Here is a 20913-nt window from a genome sequence, read left to right as displayed (position 1 = left end):
GAGATTTACGTCGGTTTGGTGGGGGGTATATGGGCGGAGCATACAAATGGCGGCGCCATCCGGGACGCGCCAATCATCGAGCGCGTCAGAGGCACCGAATAGCAGACGACCACGCCTACCGCGTGTGACGTCACGTGATTGTCCTGCGCGCGAAGACACGACCTGCGTTTACTCCCGGCAATACGGCTGGCCAGTCATCACTCCGACGGCGTATCTACTGCCGTCTGTCACGCGATCACTTTTTCTCCTTCTTAAGCGCGTCTTTTTCTTTTTCCTCATCTCTTTCTCTCTCAGTCCGTCAATCGCGTTTTTGCTGATTTCATTCTAAAAGCGTAAAAATAAAAAAGAAGTATAGTGTATATGCGTGGGATCGACGGAGGAGAAGAGATTGTTCGATCCACGAATCGATTTTGGAGGGTGGAATCAACGGCGTTCGATTTAGCGATGTTTCGCTAATTAGGAGATTATGTACATATTTCTCGATTTTGTCGAGCGGTTTGGGGGAAAAAAATCAGGATTTACGATTGATCGCAAAGACACGATAGTCGCGGATAAGACTGCAAGACGAAAAGACCGCTGAAAACTCGCTTTTTAGCGGGAAAAAGTGTTCAAGTGTCAGTGCGTTTGCGGATGGATATCGACAACTGATATTGTGGTTAATGTGAGAAGATCAATGTTCAGTGTTGTAAAGTGAATATGATAAAACAGAATAGAAATATCGTGAGAATAAACAAGTGAGATCCTTCTTTTCGAGTCAAATTTTCTTTTCTTACACGAAGAGATATCTTTTAATTAATTGAGGCACATGCCAACGACTTCGTACATAATATTGCTTCATATCTATCGTAATCTATTTTGACTTTGCTTTATTGTGGGATTCCGGAAGAACGATTAATCTTTTACTTGACTTACGAAAAGCAAGTTGTTACAACGTCATTATCTCTTTTTGAGAGGAGGATCCCTCGCCAAGTTATTTAATCTATTGCCGTCCAAGCCTGCGCAACCGATTTGCGTATTTCTTAGACAAATATACCATATGTAAAAGGATCTTATAATCGCAAAAATATGGCATTTGAACCGAAATTAAAGGCAAGTTCCGAAACGAACACGAGCATAATTAGTAGCAAAACTGAAATAAAAAAGGAACAAGAAGCTAAGAGCATACATTGACAAATCACAACTCATTGCTCTTGGTGAATTTATCAATAATTAGTATTCGAGTCTCTCTTCAGTGATAAGCTTCAAAAAAATCTCATCGGAACTTGGAGTCTCGCATTTGCTACTCACGTGGCGTTGCTGATCTACGCACGTCATTTGTCTGGTTTTCTCTTTAGCGGGATATTCGATAAAAAAAAGTAGTCTCAACACAACAAACGACGATCACAAGTTGCTCGGGTAGTGGCGGAGGTGGTGGCGGCGACGGTGGAGGCGGTGGCGGCGGCGGTGACGGCGACGGCGACGGCGACGGCAACGGCGACGGCGGCGGCGGCGGCGGCGGTGACGGTGGCGGCAGCCAGGAGACGCTCACGTATGCGACCGCGACTGACGCGGTAGAGGAAGTGGAAGTAGAGGTCGACGAGGTTAAGATGGAAGCTGAGGACCATCTAGCGAGAGAATACGTGCAGGAGTTTGTTCTCGATCATCTAGATCCCGCTGACGTCAAACGAGAGGTGAGCGTCCCATAAAAACGTTTATGAAAATATCTTGATCACCCACTCCTCTGTGAAATTACTTTTTGATTTAAGAGGGCAGGAAAATATTTGATTCGATTGCATATATCAATCTAATACTGCACACAGAGTAAATCTTTATTTCTTCCCACAGTTTAGCATAGAGAGAAGTAGTAGAAAAAAAATGAACGTTTTAAATGATGACTAACCTCTTATGACCTTACTTTTTCCCAAAAGTGATACATTTGTAGAATATAATTGCATTTTTTTAAATTATATGATTATTTTGAATTATATGATATTTTTATGAAAATAAATTTTTTTAAATATTCCATGTAAAAAATGTATTTAAGTAAAATTACATAATATATTTGCAATGTGTAATTGCACTCTTTTTTATAAATGTTTATAAATTACATGTTTTTATATTAATTTTTTTGTGGTTTTACATGATAATTGCAAAATACTTTATATTTATTTACAGAGAATAATCAAATTCCAAGATGACGAGAATCTTATATTTTTTAACATGTTAAAAATGAGATTATTAATTTTAAAACCAAATTCTAATTTATGTGCTCGTGTGTATATGTATGTGATAACATTTCCATTAAGAAATTATAAATCTTTAAATTAATTTTAATTACGTTACATGTCGAAAATAATGCATTTCTGTTTTTTGTTTTTTTTCCTCGAGATTTTTTTCTATATAAATACGTAAATTTAAGTAAATACATAATTTTTTAAAAGAATTTTCTATATAAGTTTGAAATGCAGATTAAAATAATTTAATTTTAAAGCAACTTTAGAAAGAAGACAAATAATGCGAAACTCCAACGATCCGCTAACAACGTGCACACCGTCGAACTAACGAAGAAAAACGGCAAACAGGAACGGCTTCAATGGCGAGGCAACAAGCACGAAAATTAAAAAAAAGTAAAACAGTACACTTACTTGGAGGGAATAAACGCGGTTAGTATGTCCTTGTAAGGTATGAAGGCACTCCTCGCGCTCAGGATTCCAAACTTTGACCATGTAGTCGTAGGCACCACTGACCACCAACTTTCCATCATATTGCACACATCTGACCGCCGCTAGGTGCCCCACGAGCACATGTAAGCACTCCCCCGTGTCCACTTGCCACACTCTTAGCGTCGCGTCCCTACTACCACTGACGACTTTGTTACCGTGCAGATGCATACATCTCACCGTCGACGTATGACCATATAAAGTATGAATACAATGGCCAGTCTCCGCGTTCCATACTTTTAAAGTACGATCCGTACTACCACTGATAACGATCGTGCCGGACATCTGCGAAGACCACACGCCACCGGTATGTCCGACTAATGTCCGTAAACACTGAAACATCGAGAAAATACGATATTGCATGATACTTAACATTCATTTTTTTCTTTCTCTATCACTAGCAAAATAGCTGAATTTTCATAATTTGTACTCATCTTTACAATTAATTACCTTGCCTGTCGCGGCAGACCACACTTTAAGAGTATTGTCATCGGAACCACTAACTATCCGGTTGCCGGAGAACTGTAAACATGTAATAACATGATCGTCATGACCCTTCAACACTTTCGGTGTACGGATCGGTTTTGTTCTCCAGTTCATTTTAATATTATGCTGTCGCATATAAGCCTGTTTCCATGGCGACGAGTGACTGCCGTTACGGCAGTTTTTGCGTTTCAGCGGTGGCAGATCCTTCAAGTCTTCTATGCCGGCCGCCTTGCACTTTTCTTTCCACAGTAGATTGTCGTCGGCTAGGAATCGCCAGTTTCGACAGGTCTGCGCCGCTCTTAGAAGATCCTTCGGCTCTAGGAACGCCAACACCGATAGCGCTAACTCTTTCGGCAGGAGCGATATAAAATCTCGCTGAAATTGAGGCTCTATCACCTGCATCATGTGACGCACCTGTGTAGGCTCGCATCTGTCTATTAATTCGTCTATTGCTAACATTCTCTCCGCGTTTGACCATCTCTGTAACAAACATCATTTTTACTTGATTTTTAAGAAAGTTTACTATTACATTTTGTAGAGTCTTATCAATATATACTATATAGATTTATTATTATTACTTTAGTACTTTATAAATACATAAGCCATATACCTGAAATTGCAAAAGCCAACTACTCAATTCTGGAGGAGGGTTATCCTTTGTAGGAATGACACATCTCACATGTTTACCTTTATCATCTAATTTTCTTGCAGACCTGAGAAAGAGAAGTATTAAAATTCATGTCAAACAGTATTTTGTAAGATAAAAAATACAATGCTTACATAGTATGAGACTTTTCCTCTGGATTAAGTTTTTTACATGGTAAACAACAATCTGTTTCACTCTTTCGCTTTCTTTGAGGCTGGATAACATCTGATGACATGTTAGTAGGCAACATTGGACATTGTACAGGGATAACCATTTGAGATTGCGATACAGGTGATTGACCATTGTTGCTCTCAACTTCGGCTGTACATTCGGTATCGCAGAACAATCCACTGTCGCTAATCTAATGATATAATTAATAGAGCATTAATTATTGAAACATTATTAAATTTGTAGTTCAGTTTTGTAATTTACTTGAAAAAAATTTTAAATAAAAGCCAAGTTGCAACATTTAGTCATATAAATTAAGAAATACTTTCATCAAATTCCAATTAACTTAATTGCATGGGAAGAAAAATTAAATTAGAGAAACGACGAATTATATATTAGAAATTTTGCTGCAGGCAATTCTATTAATTGAATAGTCAGTTAAGTTAATTGGAGTATGATTGAAATGGTTATCTCTATATATTTTAATATTCATCAAAAAGGGATGTTATAAACAAACAAATATATATATAATTAGCTTACTTCACTTTCTCCTTCGCTACTCTCTTCATCGCCCTCATCTTCGTCATCTCCATAATCCTCAGATTCTTCGTCTTGCGGCAATATTGAATGCATAGGATCCAAGGAACTAGGTCCTGGTATTCCCTCGATACCTTCAATTGGACTAGGACTAGCGCCGCCTAGTTTATTATTGTCAGATATATTGTTGGAGGACGAAGAAGGGACAGACATTACTATACGCAGCGATAGTATTAGGTTTATGGGTATAGTAACTGCACCTATAAATAAAAGTATTAAATATATGAGTATAATTGAGACATACCAAACAAATCTTTATTGATTTGTTTATTTACTTTTGTTTGATATACATTTCTCGTACATAATGTGTAATCAATCATAATTTCAACAGCGCGATTTTAACGGAAATGCAGCGTGTTGCTGCTTACAGTTGTATCACGAAAGGTTGCGTGAAATTGCGAAATTGTCAAAAAATATGAAAAGGAAAAAGAAAAAAAAGGGAATAAATTCGCATACACGATTAGGATATAGGTTACAATCCATCGGATGACAATTATCGTTATCGCCACGAGGATTTACCCTAACCTCTTGAATGGTCTGCGTCGTACAAGCTTAAAATATTGCAAACAAAGAACAACAAACCGGCAGCCACACCCCACATATCCGCGCGATACGAATTTACGACAAGCTGCGACACTGGCCAAGAGAGGCAGGTATGTGTATGTATATCTGTAAAACTGGGGTCTATACTTAGGACGAACGCCGTTCCCGGTCGTCGGGGCCTTTATCGGTCTATCGACGACGTCTCCGGCGATGCGCGCCGATGTAGAGTCCGTCCGTGTCGACGACGACGACGACGTGTTGTCTCTATCAAAGGAGCATGGCATTCGTGTCTCTCTCTTTCGCGTGCGGCGGCCGTCGTGTGTGGGCGATATCTTAGGTTAGAATCGCGAAGGGCGAAACGCGGTTGTGGGTTGTGGGTCTCGTAAACGGGGGTGGCGGCGCGAGCGTTAAACGAGTATCGATAGGTTAACTGGTGATGGCGGACGTAAACGACACGACGAACGACGCGAATCCATCGAGGGCAGCCTCCTGGCAGCGCTCAATCAACTTTTACTCCGCACCTCCCAACTCCTTCGCACTCGTTCTCGTTCGCACAGCAGTGCACAGCAAATCCACACATATATCTCGTATGCTAGCTACATACATACATATGCGTACACATATGGAGATGGCGCGCGCGCATGCGCGCACTAGCTGTCGTGTTCTCACGCGGTTGTTCTTTCGCGCGATTGAATTCCGCTGTATATATTTACATATTTTTCGAAATTTTAACATGTTTGGTATTATCGGATTTTTTCGGGTATTATCCGAGTATCGATTTATTATAAATATTAGCTGGATACCAAATTATTATCCACACACAGATATCCGATTCATTTCGGAGTAACTAGAAAACTAGCGCGTATCTAAAAATCCCTTTTCATACTATGTCCATTTTTAGTGTTTTTTAAAATAGTAAATTTTTCTTTCAAGATATGAAAAAGATTATCGTATAAAATATCAAAGGCTATCAAAGATATATCAAAGCCTATCAGAAATAATCAATGGCTAAAGTACAGAAAAACAAATAAATATACTGATAATTTTATTTGTAACTGCGTGTGATCGCGTTAAATAAATAACATCAGTATAAAAAATCTATTGCTACGAGACTCCGGTATGCGAGGATTTTAATACAAGAATTCATTATAAAATATAATCTAGCAGTAATTGCACAAGCAAAAAACGAATATAAATCTTTTATATATGTTATTCTACATATATAGCGTGGAAGAATTCAAGGAAGATAAAATTATTCAAAATAGCGGAGGAATTGCGAACTATACCGAGAGAAATAGCGCTACCTCTTGGACCATCTCTCTTTCTCTCTCAACAAGTTTTTGAACGCAACTGCGCGTTCCAATATCAGAGTTCGGTGCATCATGACGGTAACGACGACGGCGACAACGGCGACGACGACGACGACGACGATGATGATGATGAGGATGCCGCGCGACGACGTTTGCCGCACGCGTGCATCCCGGCAGTGAGATCGGCATCGGCAACACGCACAACGACAGTGCTAACGAACCATTAACGGAATGACGCCGCGAGTGCAACGTAACGATCGAGCGCAACGTGGAACTGTCGTCGCAGCTTGAATCGTATAACATACGTACGCCGTGAAACGCACTTCCATCCCGATCCCGACGCAGGATCGCCGTGATCCGCTGGATAAAACAATCCCGGACATAATGGCAGCTCACAAGACGGGCGGGCAGAGCGCCCGTAAGAAAGTACAGGTACGACAGATCGACAGATTCTCTCCTCCCGATGATAAGACGAGGAATTTGCCGATCCTCTGGCGAGCATCGGTGCCGAGGATAGTCGGCATCGTAATCGTTTCCACGGTGACGGGTGGAAACTAGAGTGCCTGTCACGGTTAATTTGTAGGATTATACGATAACGCGTTGCATCTAAACAAGATAATCGTTAGTTTCCGGTACAAAATAGCGCTTGTAAATTTATTGTGAAATTTATTTTTCATTTCTTGGAATTTAATCCAATGCATATACATTTGTTGATTTTATTTCTCTCGAGATATCCGAATCAAATATTGTAAAGAAATTGGAGTTTACACATTGTTGAAGTATGATTATACTTATTCGATACATTGATACCGATGATAAAATTTAAATTATGAAGACAAGAAAAGAGCTATATATTAATTCACAATTAATTTTTCTTAAAGGTTTCTATGGTTATAAGAGACGAGGTAGAGAAGCAGCACAGAGCCGGTGTTAATTCCTTACAATATGATCCAGTTCTGCATAGGCTATACTCTGCTGGTAGAGATAGCATCATAAGGATATGGAATTGTAGAAATATGAAAGAACCATATATTCAATCTATGGAACACCATACAGATTGGGTCAATGATATAGTGCTATGTTGCGGTGGCAAAAATCGTATGTACACGCTTCTAAAGTCTTTAATATTATTATAAAATTCTTAATCTCTTACATGCCAATTTCTCAATCATTATTAATATCTGTACAGTTATATCTGCAAGTTCCGACACAACTGTTAAGGTATGGAATGCGCATAAAGGTTTTTGTATGTCAACACTGCGCACACATAAAGACTATGTCAAAGCATTAGCATATGCCAAAGATAGAGAGCAAGTTGCTAGTGCGGGTCTAGACAAGTCGATATTTCTGTGGGATGTCAATACGTTGACTGCTCTTACTGCGAGTAATAACACAGTGACAAGTATGTACTTGCAATCATATATTCAGTACTGCGCTTTGTCTCTTTTACATGTAATTAACATATTAAACTGCATTGTAGCATCATCCCTGAGTGGAAACAGAGATTCCATATATAGCCTTGCCATGAACCAGACTGGCACGATTATCGTGAGTGGCAGCACAGAGAAAGTTCTTCGTGTATGGGATCCACGATTTTGTACCAAACTCATGAAACTTCGTGGTCACACAGACAATATTAAAGCATTAGTCCTGAATAGGGATGGTACGCAGTGCTTATCGGCAAGTTCCGATGGCACTATCAAATTATGGTCACTTGGTCAACAAAGATGCGTGCAAACGTTCAGAGTTCATAAGGAAGGAGTATGGGCGTTATTGGTAATTATATATACAAAGTTATCAATAGAATTGTTATGCAAATAAAATTAATATTGTTGTGTATACTTTATTATATTGAAAATCTAATGTATTTTAGGCAACAGATAATTTTAGTCATGTAATATCTGGAGGCAGGGATAAGAGAGTAGTGATGACAGAATTAAGTTATGCAGAGAGATATACAGTTATTTGTGAGGAAAAAGCGCCTATACTCAAAATGGCTATGACGCCAGATCAATCTAGTATTTGGGTTGCAACCAGCGAATCAACTATTAATAATTGGGTAAAGTTTTATACTACAGTAACAAATTTGTATAAAAAGAGAGAATGCATAAAAAAAACTATATTTTTTGTTATATATTTCAGTCCATAAGTCAGAAAGATTGGCAAGAATTAGGACTTGGAGATTATTGTGATTCTGCCAGTAATGTATCGAGCAACATTTTAAGAAATACTGAACCTGCACAAAAGATATTAGGAGGTCCTGCCATAAGACATTATCACATATTAAATGATAAAAGACACGTTTTAACAAAAGATACAGAAGAGAATGTTGCATTATATGATGTATTGAAGGCGTGTAAAGTGGAAGATTTAGGCAGAGTCGATTTCGATCAGGAGTGTAAAAAAAGAAATAAAGTGGTGTATGTTCCAAACTGGTTTAATGTTGATCTCAAAACAGGAGTATGTATTTCTTTGTTGGATCAAACTGCTTTTCAGGCTTGAATCTAAGTTTTAAATATTCTCAATTATTGCAGATGTTAACTATACACTTAGGGCAAGACGAAAATGATTGTTTCTCTGCATGGGTTTCTGCCAAAGAGACTGGTCTAGCAGAGAATGATGCTGTAGATCAGAAAGGTGATCAATTGTTTATTCATCAATAATATTCGTGGTATTAAATCTAGAGATTTGTAATGTTTTCTCAATGTTTTAGTGAATTATGGAAACCTTTTGTTACAAGCGTTACTTGAACATTGGTGGAGGCCATTGCACGTTGACGACGAGAATGAAGGTAATGGCAATGACGGAAACGGTCCCATACATACAAATGGAGGAAATCCATACTTCTCAGTACCTAGTCATACACCTGTCATTTTCAGGTATGCAGAGACTGTTAAAAAACATTTTATTAAATAAATTTATCATATCTTTTTTTTACTTTTCAGTGAAGTGGGAGGTAGAACTATCTACCGATTATTAGTTCGAGATGCTGCAGGAGAAACCGAAGGTGTCCTATTGAATGAAACTGTACCACCATGGGTAGTGAATATCGTTGTGGACAAGAATCTTCCACAATTCATTAAAATACCTTTCTATCTTCTTCCACATGCTTCTTCAGGTGTAAAAAGTTTGAAGAAGTACGTGTCACATTGTTAAATCTTAAAATCATATCTTAACATGATTGAATAATCTTACATGTTATTTTTTTTTTAAGGGACCGTTTAATTGCAAATGATTTTATACAAGTGCGTAAAGTGGCGGAGCATGTTTACGATAAAGTGCTCGGTGCAGGAAGCGATTCAGGTTCGGTAGCTGGAGGTGGAAATACTGTTTCAAGTGGATCACCGGCGGGCGATAGAACAAATACAGATTCTAATGCTGATAATTCTTCACTGGCCGAGGAAAAAGTCGAACTGCTATGTAACGATCAGGTTTTGGATCCTTCAATGGATTTGAGAACGGTGTGTATAAAGTTCGAAACAGCTTTTGTTATTGTGTTGAAAAAAGGTTTTACATATGTTTGATGGCTTTTCAGGTTAGACATTTCATCTGGAAAAGTTCGACAGATTTAACACTTCATTATCGCCCTGTTAAATAGTTAGAATTAACATTGCATCGCGAGTCTTTACAGTGTGCCTGGTTTTATACCATGGTAAGATATTGCATATTCTGCATATTTCCCTTTTTTTCATCAATTCTGAATAAAAACTGCAACAAAATTGATTAATTTCAGAATAATGGAAAATACATAGTGGGCTACTTGCAGAATATGGTACCTTGTGCCACTTTTTCCTTAGGAAACGATCACCTGGATTTAACAAATGTTTCATGCGAAGTCGAGGCAGGAGCGAAAGAGAGCGAGGCATATTTGGAGTATTAGAATATAATACGTGAAGTTCAAAGGCAATAATGTGTGGAAGTATTAATGTATAAATTGCTCACTTTTATACACACCTGCATCCCGCGGCCAAATTCACACAATGGAGCATTACTCTCGATTAATCTGCTTGAGAATAGCATGTTTTTTGTACCTGGATCTAGAATTTAAAGTGCTTGTTGTCAGCCACTTATCGTCTTCCCATCAGAAGTATCAATAAGAAAGCGTATAGCACAAATGCAAAAAATAATAATAAAATAAAAAGAAAGGGGATAGACCGCATGGCCGAAAAAATTGTTGGTTTTATTAGGTCTAATAGGATCCAGGTGATCCTCTCACAAATGCTTCTCAAATTTTCTTTATTAATTCTAGTTTAGCTAAACTTTCCTCCCATAATCAATACATAGGATTGTCTTGTTTTAGTATTGTAATAAAAGTATTGAATATTTATTGAAGGCATGAGAGAAATTGTATAATGTTTTGTTACATGCATGCAAAATGTATACTCCACACCTGCCTTGTTACATTAGAGAGCGAAGAAAAGAGAGAAATATATATATACATATATATATATATATATATATATATATAATTTATTACCATAATTTATTTGCTATAAATAAAATACGTATACACAATACAACACATACAATATTGTCATAATATAAAATACAGAATGTCTATAAAGTCTGTCTATATTTCGGATATTTCGGAAACGGCTCAAAATTATGAAAAACCGCAACATACGTGTTCGATAATTTCGTGGGACTACTCTTTTAAGGGGGTTGCTTCCCTCTATAAATAAAATACGTATACACAATACAACACATACAATATTGTCTAATATAAAGTCTGTCTCCACTTCCTATATTTCGGAAACGGCTCAAAATTATGAAAAACCGCAACATACGTGTTCGATAATTTCGTGGGACTACTCTTTTAAGGGGGATGGGGGAATTGCTTCCCTAAGCGGATGCCCCAGGGAGACCCCAACTCAAAAATTTCAAATAAAACCCCCTATATTGTAGTATATCATTTAAAAGGGCATAAAAAGAAATTTTTTGGCGCAAATCGTAGGTTTTTGAAAAAAAAATTTTGGCATCATCTTGAGTTTAACAGTTTTTTGTGTACCCTTTTAAAAAAAAACCAAGGTCAAATCTGAATTTTTTTATGGAAAGGACTTAAAAAGACGAACACTTTCATACCTTGAATGTTTTTTTAGGATTTTCCAAATGGGAGTAACGATTTTTTGAAAATTGGCCTTTTCGAACTTTGACTCTAAATAACTCCTGAACGGATCAAAGTATCAATCTCCGGTTTGCGCCAAAAATTTTCTTTTCTTATGCCCTTTCAAATGATATACTACAATATGGAGGGATCCATTTGAAGTTTTTGGGTGGGGGTTTTCCTGGGGCACATCCTTGGAGAGACAACTCCTCCAACCACCTTAAAAGAGGAGCCCCTCGAAATAATTGAACACGTATTTCACGGTTTTTCATAATTTTGAGCCGTTTCCAAAATATAGGGGGTGGGGACAGATTTTATAGACACTCTGTATAATAAAAATATATAAAATAATATAAATATAAAATTTTTTTTTTGTATATTCTTCGCTACATCTAGATATGTAAAATACAATTAGTATCGCTTACTTATATATACATATTAATTAAATATACTTGAATAATGGCTTACATTTATCTTATAAAAAAGAAGGATAAAAGTGAAACTTAAGTATATTAAACATAAAAAAAAAAAAAAAATTTTAAGGAATTGAACTTTACATATATGCAAACAGATAATAAAATCTTATTTTTCTATTAAATATCTTGAATGAACTTTATTTTAACAGATTTATAATTTTTAGATTAATTGTAATGATATTTTTTGCATTAAAGATTGAAAAAGTTTGCGACAGACAATAATTTTCTTCGATGTTTTCTCTAAGAATAGTTCTAATTCTAAAAAGGAAAAATTATAAAGGAAATATTGTTCGTTAGATGGGACATTCTGTATAATTTCACTATCCGGATAAGAGAGATGTTGTGTTACACATTAGAATTAGATTATCATTCACAGATTGTACATACGCGTCGCAAATGAGCGAAATATTATCTGTTATGTATAAACCAATTATATCGCGGTTTTACAAGTGAGATTAACATACGTGATTGTCTTTCGCAAAAGAGTGCGGTCAGAAAGATAATGATATACCCGATATCGTTTCATTGACGTTCTATTATATTTTCTTACGAAAGTATTAAGTGATACACGCAATGAAGATATATCAATCAAGATATAAATCCATTTATTCATTGATGATTTTATTGTGTGTGTGATGATCTTTATCAGAAAAGACATATGTAATTAAACAAATTTTGCTTTTGATCAGAATACTATTACTAAATTTTAGATAAAAGATTTGAACCATATGTATGATTAAATTGTTTGAACAGTTGAAAGTAAAAAGTTCGAGATTCAAGTAACAGACAGTTTGAACGGAGCCAATGATATATTTTATATTTCGAATCGAAGAATCAGTTGTTTGATTAGTCTGGATCTTAAAAAAATTTTAATAAAATTAATACTTATTGTAAAAAGTAAACAGCTCCTAATTATCTGTGTTCTCCATCTATAATACATCGTTTAACTTTGCGCAATATATTGTCTAAAGACAATTCAAACTGTTTAAATAAATCTTTAGATTCGAGCAATCTGATTAATTTAAGATTTTGATCTTGAAATTTTCGGATCGTTTGAATTGTTCGATTACTTGAAAATTCTGAGCATTAGTATACGTTAATATATTAAATGATATATATTATTTTTTATGTAATTATAATTTATTTTAAGGGCCTCCAGATTTAAATTCGATTAAGTAACAAAATTACATAAAATTTTATTGTTGTAATATTCGTTTTTCATTTTGTTCTTCCGCATTAAAGCATATGAAATAAAGTGGAGCAAAGAATTGAAAAAGAATGGATTCTTTTTTATTTACTTGTAATGTTGAATGTTTTCATCGTTGAGTGCTTCAAGCAAGATAAAAATCTTTCACAATTATTGTCATCGCAAACGATACTTTGATTTATAAAAATGATAAATCAATGCTGCTTTGTTTATATATAATACATATATTTAAATATATTATTGGAAAACCAATATTCTCAGTTATACTATTTATTTTCGAAATCTTTATAGATTATGCTAAATAATTTTATTCAGGTCTATAGAACAACTGTATCGTATGACATATTTTACGACATTCGTTATTTTATCCCCAACCGTCACCATATTTATCCATCTCATTAAAATGTTACAATGTGAAAAATGGTAAATATTAATATCTTATTACACGCGTTTCTTCAGTTTATCAACTATAGTAAACGATGATTTTATAAAGATAGCGAAAGTATTTATTACAATTATGTCATTCTTTATAACAATTTAACAAACATCTAAAAGTTACATATGGTTACATCAAAAACACATTTCTTATTGCATTATCTATTTTCCTTCACAAATTGAACTTAAACTATAAAAAATTATTTATTATTATCAAAAGCCTCTAATGAGTTGGGCATTGGTTCTCATTATTTATTGTTATCATCTCGAAAAAATGAGCGATTTATCTTACCAACTTCGTCTTACTCTTTTTTCTCCTATATTTTTATTAACAATATATTATTGTATATAATTTATTTGAAAATTAAAGGTTTCAATATTTAATGTATTTTTATATTTAATATACAGGGTGTCCGGTAAAGATTGTGCCAACGCTCGTGAGAGGGTATATATATATATATATATATATATATATATATATATATATATTGTATTTAATACATATATTTAATATATATTTTTATAATATTTAATATTTACACAAAAGATTTCAATCGCGATGTAAATACTTACGGAATTTTTCATCACATACTTGACATGGAAATAATGCACAGTATATGCAAGAATACGAAAAATCAGAATTTGGATCTCGCGATTGAATCTACCCACATAGCAGCAATTTATATAATATTTATACAGTAATATTGCAGCAATATTACTGTAATGTTCTGTACTGTATGAGTAATTATAATATCGAGACGTCGATGCATTTCTGCTTCGCAGGTGCGAATGGATTCGCCAACGGTGATGGTTAACAGTAGCGTGGTGCAGCTCCCTGGGCAGATGCAGTCGCAGAGTCTGACCCTGGCACCGCTGACACCACCCGCGCACGAATTGGAGCAGCCGCATCCATTGTATGGTCAGCCCCACATTCAGGTACAGCACGGAGTTCTGGTGAAGGCACCGCCGGTCGCCGCGGCGCACCTCACCACGCTGTCGCATCCGGGAACGCCGCCGGACACGCCGCCCGTCTCAGCCTCGCCGCCGCCGCTGCAGCTCCACCGCGGCGACCGGGATGCGCGCGATCCCCGCGATCGCGGGGGCATATTGCTGCAGCTGCAGCAGCCGCCGGCGGCGCTGGTCCAGGATGAGATACAAGTGAGCACGGGCGGCATGGGCTGGCTGACGCAATCTTTGAGGCAAGAGCCGCTGGACCTGAGACCTCACTGTCCTCAAGAACAAACCCCGGAACCCCATCATGAGTCCTGGTCAGCCGCGCCGGCACATCATCATTTCCAAGAGCTGCAGCATCTACCGCGTCCAACCAGGCATGCGGGTGAGTACCATTATGTAAATAAATAAAATATAACAATAAATTATATATTTTTGAATATTATTTATTTACGATTAGTTATTACAATGATTACAAACAAAATTATTAAACTGTTTCCGTTTACCATTTGTTCCATATTTCCTAGTATCCTAGTGAAATAGTGCAGCCTTTTAAGCGATTTTAGCAGTAGATCAATCAGTTAGAGTAAGATTGTATAAAATCGCCAAAAGTAACATTTTCGTTACAACGTTCGTTGTTTTAATATTTGTGTAATTGTGATCTTATACTATCATAGATAGGAAGTTTACAAACATTTTTCGCCGAGTTACGGAGATTACGTTCGTTATTTTTGCGCTCATATACTCTGTCATTGTGAAGGGTTTTATAAGAACATTTTTGTTTAGGGCAATTGCATAGAAAGATGATATTACAATAAAAATTGTTTTTATTAAAGTTAAAAAAAATATTAAGAGTTAAAAAAATTATTGAATGATAGAAATTGAATATTAGAAAATAATTATTTTTTTATAAATGTAGGTTTTACATCAACCTCTTACAAACTGTCGGTCATTCGGAAATTCCTAGCATTAATAAACGCTATCTTAATCCTCAAATCGAATCATTTATGAATAAACTGATAGATTATTCATGCACTATGTTATGTCAGCATGTAATATTAAATGTTTTATTGTGTACGAAAATGTTTATAATTCAAAGAATATGTATTTACGATTTTTTTATTCTTAAGATAAATAAAATATAGTGTGAATTAAAAAATTTATAAATTGTTAATTTAGATGCTTTAAATTTGTGTAGTTATCCTACAGGAATATTTCTTAATCTCGTTTTTAGATTGAAGCAAATAATTCGAGCAGAATTCTTTAAGATCTCTCATATGTAACTTTTACAGAACAAGGAAATCAATTCTGTATTACCAGAAAATCGGTTCTGTATTAGGATAGATATTTATGTTTTTATTAAAAGGATGCCAAATGTACGATAAAATATCTAATGAGTATAATTAATAGTGAAAATTAATACATTTTACGGATAAATTGATTTAATTTGTCTAATACTTTTTGATATTCAATTATACATAAAATCAATAATTTTTTAAGAAGATCTTAAATAAGATGTAAATAATCTGATAAAGATAAATAATTACAAGGGTTGCTTACAAGGAATATTTTAATTAAAGGTAAAAGATAGTATCTGAGTATTTTTGTGATACTGAAATAATTTTCGTATTTTGATAATAAATTGCTAAATTAAATTTTTTTATATATTTTATATACATGCATCGCAATATAGCATGTTTGTAAATATATTCTCGCATTTAAAACGTTGCTAATAAATGAAACGGTAGTACTACGCTCATAAATTTCTCGCAACATTCTCATTATTCGCGTTTACGCGCTCGAATGAAAAAACACTTTTATAAAAACATACTAATAATATTTAATCCAAATAGAACTATAATAATACAATAACAACAATGAAAATAATAGTCATAATTTTCTCTGAAAAAACTGACTCAACTATTCTTCTTGATGATGACTCGTATTGCGAAAATTTTGCTTTTTTGCCAGACACATCTTCATACAGCTCAATGATAGAATTTCAGAACTATTGATTCAAAGAGTCCTGATTTCTTATTGATATCATATTGAATTATGACACCACAAGCGAGAAATCATATGAATTTTCTTCGAACACTCGTGTTTGGTAATATAGATTAGCAAAATACATCGAAAACTTTCTTTTTGCTTCGTGAATTATTAAATAACTATAAATCTTGGTCAAAATTAACATAAGGACCGCTCTTGCTGAAAATGTAGGACAAAAAAATGCAGATGAGTTATACAATTATTTATTAATACAGGATAATAAAACAAGTAGTTTACGATGTATTTTATTAATCGAATACAAGTGATCGCATTAAAAAAAAAATTAATATGATTTCTTACTTCTGACGTCATAATCCAATATGACTGCAGTGAAGAGACAGGAGCTTTAATATACTGGAATATTACAAAGTGCGTATTACATGCACATTATATTTTTTATAGTGCCATATATATTATTTAATAAATTCTAATTAAAAAACTGCAAAATTAAAAAAAGAAATGTCTTTGCCGACACATATATGATTATATACTGATGGATACAAACATAATATATGCCACATTCAATCTGCGAATTATACATATAGTTTAAATTAATCATTCAAGCGTATTACGATTTCTATCAAAGTAGGCGTATTACGATTTCTATCGTATTTCAAAGACAAGATTAGATACAAATTTTATATCAGATCTTGTCTTTGAAAAATCAAGAATTTATATTTAATGAATAAAATCACATAAAGTTATTCATTATTAAGCCCCTAAAAATTTAAGCTGTCCAAATATACGCAATTTTTATAATAATACAATATAACATATTTATTATTAAACTCAAAAAAAGTGAATTATAATTTTCTTCGTTTTTCAACAACAGCATATTAAACTTGTAAACATTAAATAGATAAAATCATTGCTATTAATTTTTTTGTCAAATATAATTTTGTCATCTTGATGACAGAATCACCTCGATGATGACAGCTACTCACGAAGTAAGTACAGGCAAAAGAATAGGAGGCAACAATAAACTTTGATACTTTCGACAGAACTTCGATATTTTCGACTCATTAATGTTACATACCTTTGTAAAAATTATTTTTTAAAGAGTGAATTGTTATATTTCTAATAAATCGATACTTAATCTCAATTTAATGTTTTCTTCTATTAATTTTAACATTATATACGAGGACTGACAATTAAGTTCGCAGAAAATATTTATTACAATTACAGAACACATTTATTCGTTATCTAATAGACGGTTTCTTTTAAAATAGTCTCTTCCTAAAGCAATGCACTTGGTCCAATGTTTTTTCTATTGCAGGAAGCAGTCTTCAAAATCATTCTCCGTGAGGCTGTTTAGAACACGCGTCAATTATTCCACCTCCGCTTGTGACCCCTAATGACGATCCTTCATATCTTTCTTGATCTTAGGGAATAGAAAAAAAATCGGAGGAGGTCAGATCGGGTCTCCCTGACTTTTTTCTATTTCCCAAAATCAAGAAAGGCGTGAAATATCGTCATTGGGGGTCACGAGCGGAGGTGGAATGAATGACGCGTGCTCTAAACAGCCTCACGGAGAATGATTTTGAAGACTGCTTTCTGCAATGGAAAAAACATTGGACTGATTCGTTATTTGATACATAGTTCTTTTCAAAATAGTCCCCTCCTAAAGCAATGCACTTGGTCCAACGTTTTTCCCATTGCAGGAAGCAGTCTTCAAAATCATTCTCCGTGAGACTGTTTAGAACACGCGTCATCCATTCCACCTCCGCTCGTGACCTCCAATGACGATCCTTCATGTCTTTCTTGATTTTGGGGAATAGAAAAAAGTCAGAGGGGACCCGATCTGACTTCTTCCGTTTTTTTTCTATTCTCCAAGATCAAGAAAGACATGAAGGATCGTCATTGGAGGTCACGAGCGGAGATGGAATAGTTGACGCGTGTTCTAAACAGCCTCACGGAGAATGATTTTGAAGATTGCTTCCTGCAATAGAAAAAACATTGGACCAAGTGCATTGCTTTAGGAAGGGACTATTTTAAAGAGGACCGTGTATTAAATAACGAATAAGTGTGTTCTGTAATTGTAATAAATATTTTCTACGAACTTAATTGTCAGTCCTCGTATCTCTCTTATATACTTATATAAAATAATCTTGAGACTATAGTTTTCATATTAAACTTTTAAAAAATTTTCAAAAAATGTTACTTAAAGTCTCGCTTTTGACTAAGTAAAGTGTACAGTATTATACATAAAAAGAAAATTGTTTGAAATTAAAAAAAATAGATCAGGAATATAGCAGCAGTGTGTTGCTTGGAAAGAACAAAAATTACGTATCTGTAATAAACGATTTGGAACTAGCGTCTTGTTACATTTCATACATGTTGGTATTTTCGTTACCTTTTCTGGCGAATTTTTCTATATCCTTCATTATCACGCTCATATCTTTGGCATAGGTGGATACCTGGCGATGTCGAATCATCTGGAGTATTACAGCGGTCCAAGCGCAGGAGGAGGAATGCTTCCTACGAGTGGGGGTGTGATGCAGGGAATGGAGGATAGCATGCAAGGGATACCGTTGCAACCGGGCAGACCATTAAGTGTCTGTTCCGTGAGTTCCTGCGGCGCTAGTGGACGCAATCCGGCTCATCGTGTGACCAATGGCCTGTACTCCAATTGCAATGGCTCGAATCCTCAGGACGAACTCATGGACGATGATCTCCTGGTGTCACTCTCCGTGCGCGAGCTCAACAAACGCCTCCATGGTTCTCCGCGAGAACAGGTAAGTGAAATCCCTTGTTCTCTGTTCGCACCACAGGCTTCTATAGGGTAACTCGAGGGAAGATGCCGTACTTAACTTTGAAAGGCAATATTTTTGTAATTATTAATTATGAGCAAAAGAAAATTGAACCAAATGGACAGTATCGTCATTATATTTGTATTTGGTTATAATTAAACAAGTCTAATTCTTTTATTATTTTAATAGTAACAACAACAAAAATTCTCTTAAATGTAGGTAAGATGCTAAACAACTGGATAAAATGCCACCGCTCCATAATTTTTAAGTTTTTCGATAAAGAGTATCATTAATCTACTCAGCTGATCGCGTTTAGTATAAGCGACGAAACGATAGAGAGATGCATAGAGTCATTTCTTTACGCTATATTTTTGAATTAATCAAGATAAATTTTAAAAATATGCCTTACGTAATAATCAGCATAGTTGTAATTATACTAAATTGTATAATACTAACTTTTGCGATTAGATTTCACAGAAAGTAACTTGATGTCGATATCTGCATGCCGTGATAAGATGCTAGAACTGTCATCTTTCCCCGACAAAAATGTGGCATCTTACCCCACAATAAATATTGATGAATGTAAAAATTTAAAATATTATAAAACATGTGCATGCGTTTGTAATAAATAGGTTACATGATCCACTAACAATAAGAATAATAATCTAAATAAATCCACTCACATTTGAGGACATAAGTATTATGTAATAATAATTTTATATTCTAGACTGTTATTGTAAAATTTATATAAGGGAAAGTAGGGTAAAACCGGGTACCTTTTTGGATTTGTCTTCCTACAAAAAACCTGAGAGTAAAAAAGATTTTGCCGACCGTTAGTAGTCTTTAGTGAACCTTAAATTATGAGAAAATAAGGCTAGTTGTTGAAAAAAAATTTTTTATTACCAAGAATAACAAGACTTCGTGGAGAAGTCAAAGTACCCGGTTTTGTCCTACCGGTAGGGTCAAACCGGGTACCCATTTGAAAATATGCAAAACACCGTGTAATTACAAAATCTAAATTTATTTTAATCAAAATACAATATAGAGATGTATTCTATTGACCAAAATCACAAATAAAGATATTCTCTTGTTCGACATTGCTGCAGAACTTCCTTATTTAACTTTTTAACTTTAGGGGTCTCAAAAAGCTTTTTTTTTTAGTGGTTTCTTTTTCTGAGTGTTAGTTTTCGTTTCCAACTGTTTTTTGTAGGGAGACAAAGTCAGGATAACAGTTCTTCCTCTTTTCATTACATGAGATGTGTAAGTACCCGGTTTTGCCCCAACACAAGGAAAGTAACAAATACGGCGGTTGTATATTCCGGCTGATCAAAACTAATATGATATACTTTCTAATATGTACAGAATGGAATGTTGCATTTACCGAAACAGATGCTCTATACAGAAAAAGTGCACGACGATTCGATTCTTACTTCGATATCGATTTTTTTGGGGCTAAAAACTTTGAACTTCTATTAAAAAAGAAATATCGTGT

The 20913-nt window shown here is 35.0% G+C and overlaps 2 protein-coding genes across 2 annotated transcripts in view; both read left to right on the top strand.

Moving 5' to 3' along the window:
- Positions 1-1478: 1478 nt before the first annotated feature.
- LOC115237294 (mastermind-like protein 2) overlaps positions 1479-20913 on the top strand; it is a 26699-nt gene continuing 7264 nt past the window's right edge. The window contains exons 1-3 of the mRNA XM_029810233.1: positions 1479-1670; positions 14455-15007; positions 19081-19406. Coding sequence (XP_029666093.1) covers positions 1587-1670; positions 14455-15007; positions 19081-19406 — 963 coding nt within the window. The 5' untranslated portion in view covers positions 1479-1586. The remainder of the gene's footprint in view (positions 1671-14454; positions 15008-19080; positions 19407-20913) is intronic.
- On the top strand, positions 6474-10894 carry LOC115237293 (WD repeat-containing protein 48-like). Its single transcript, XM_029810232.1, has 12 exons — positions 6474-6881; positions 7331-7547; positions 7639-7851; positions 7930-8225; positions 8323-8508; positions 8592-8909; positions 8984-9086; positions 9163-9328; positions 9395-9586; positions 9664-9910; positions 9985-10101; positions 10183-10894. Exons 1-11 carry the CDS (start codon positions 6834-6836, stop codon positions 10045-10047), a joined length of 2049 nt encoding a protein of 682 aa, XP_029666092.1. The 5' UTR covers positions 6474-6833; the 3' UTR covers positions 10048-10101; positions 10183-10894.

Source organism: Formica exsecta, unplaced genomic scaffold, assembly GCF_003651465.1.
Source record: "Formica exsecta isolate Colony F162 unplaced genomic scaffold, ASM365146v1 scaffold288, whole genome shotgun sequence".
NCBI lineage: Eukaryota > Metazoa > Arthropoda > Insecta > Hymenoptera > Formicidae > Formica > Formica exsecta.
This window is presented reverse-complemented; position numbering and strand designations above follow the sequence as displayed.

Excerpts from the sequence above, each read along its gene's own strand:
- LOC115237293 (XM_029810232.1), top strand. The coding sequence starts at position 6,834 with ATGGCAGCTCACAAGACGGGCGGGCAGAGCGCCCGTAAGAAAGTACAG. Across the intron at positions 8,910-8,983 it reads ATGTTGATCTCAAAACAGGA|ATGTTAACTATACACTTAGG; the intron begins GTATGTATTTCT and ends CAATTATTGCAG. Across the intron at positions 9,329-9,394 it reads CATACACCTGTCATTTTCAG|TGAAGTGGGAGGTAGAACTA; the intron begins GTATGCAGAGAC and ends TTTACTTTTCAG.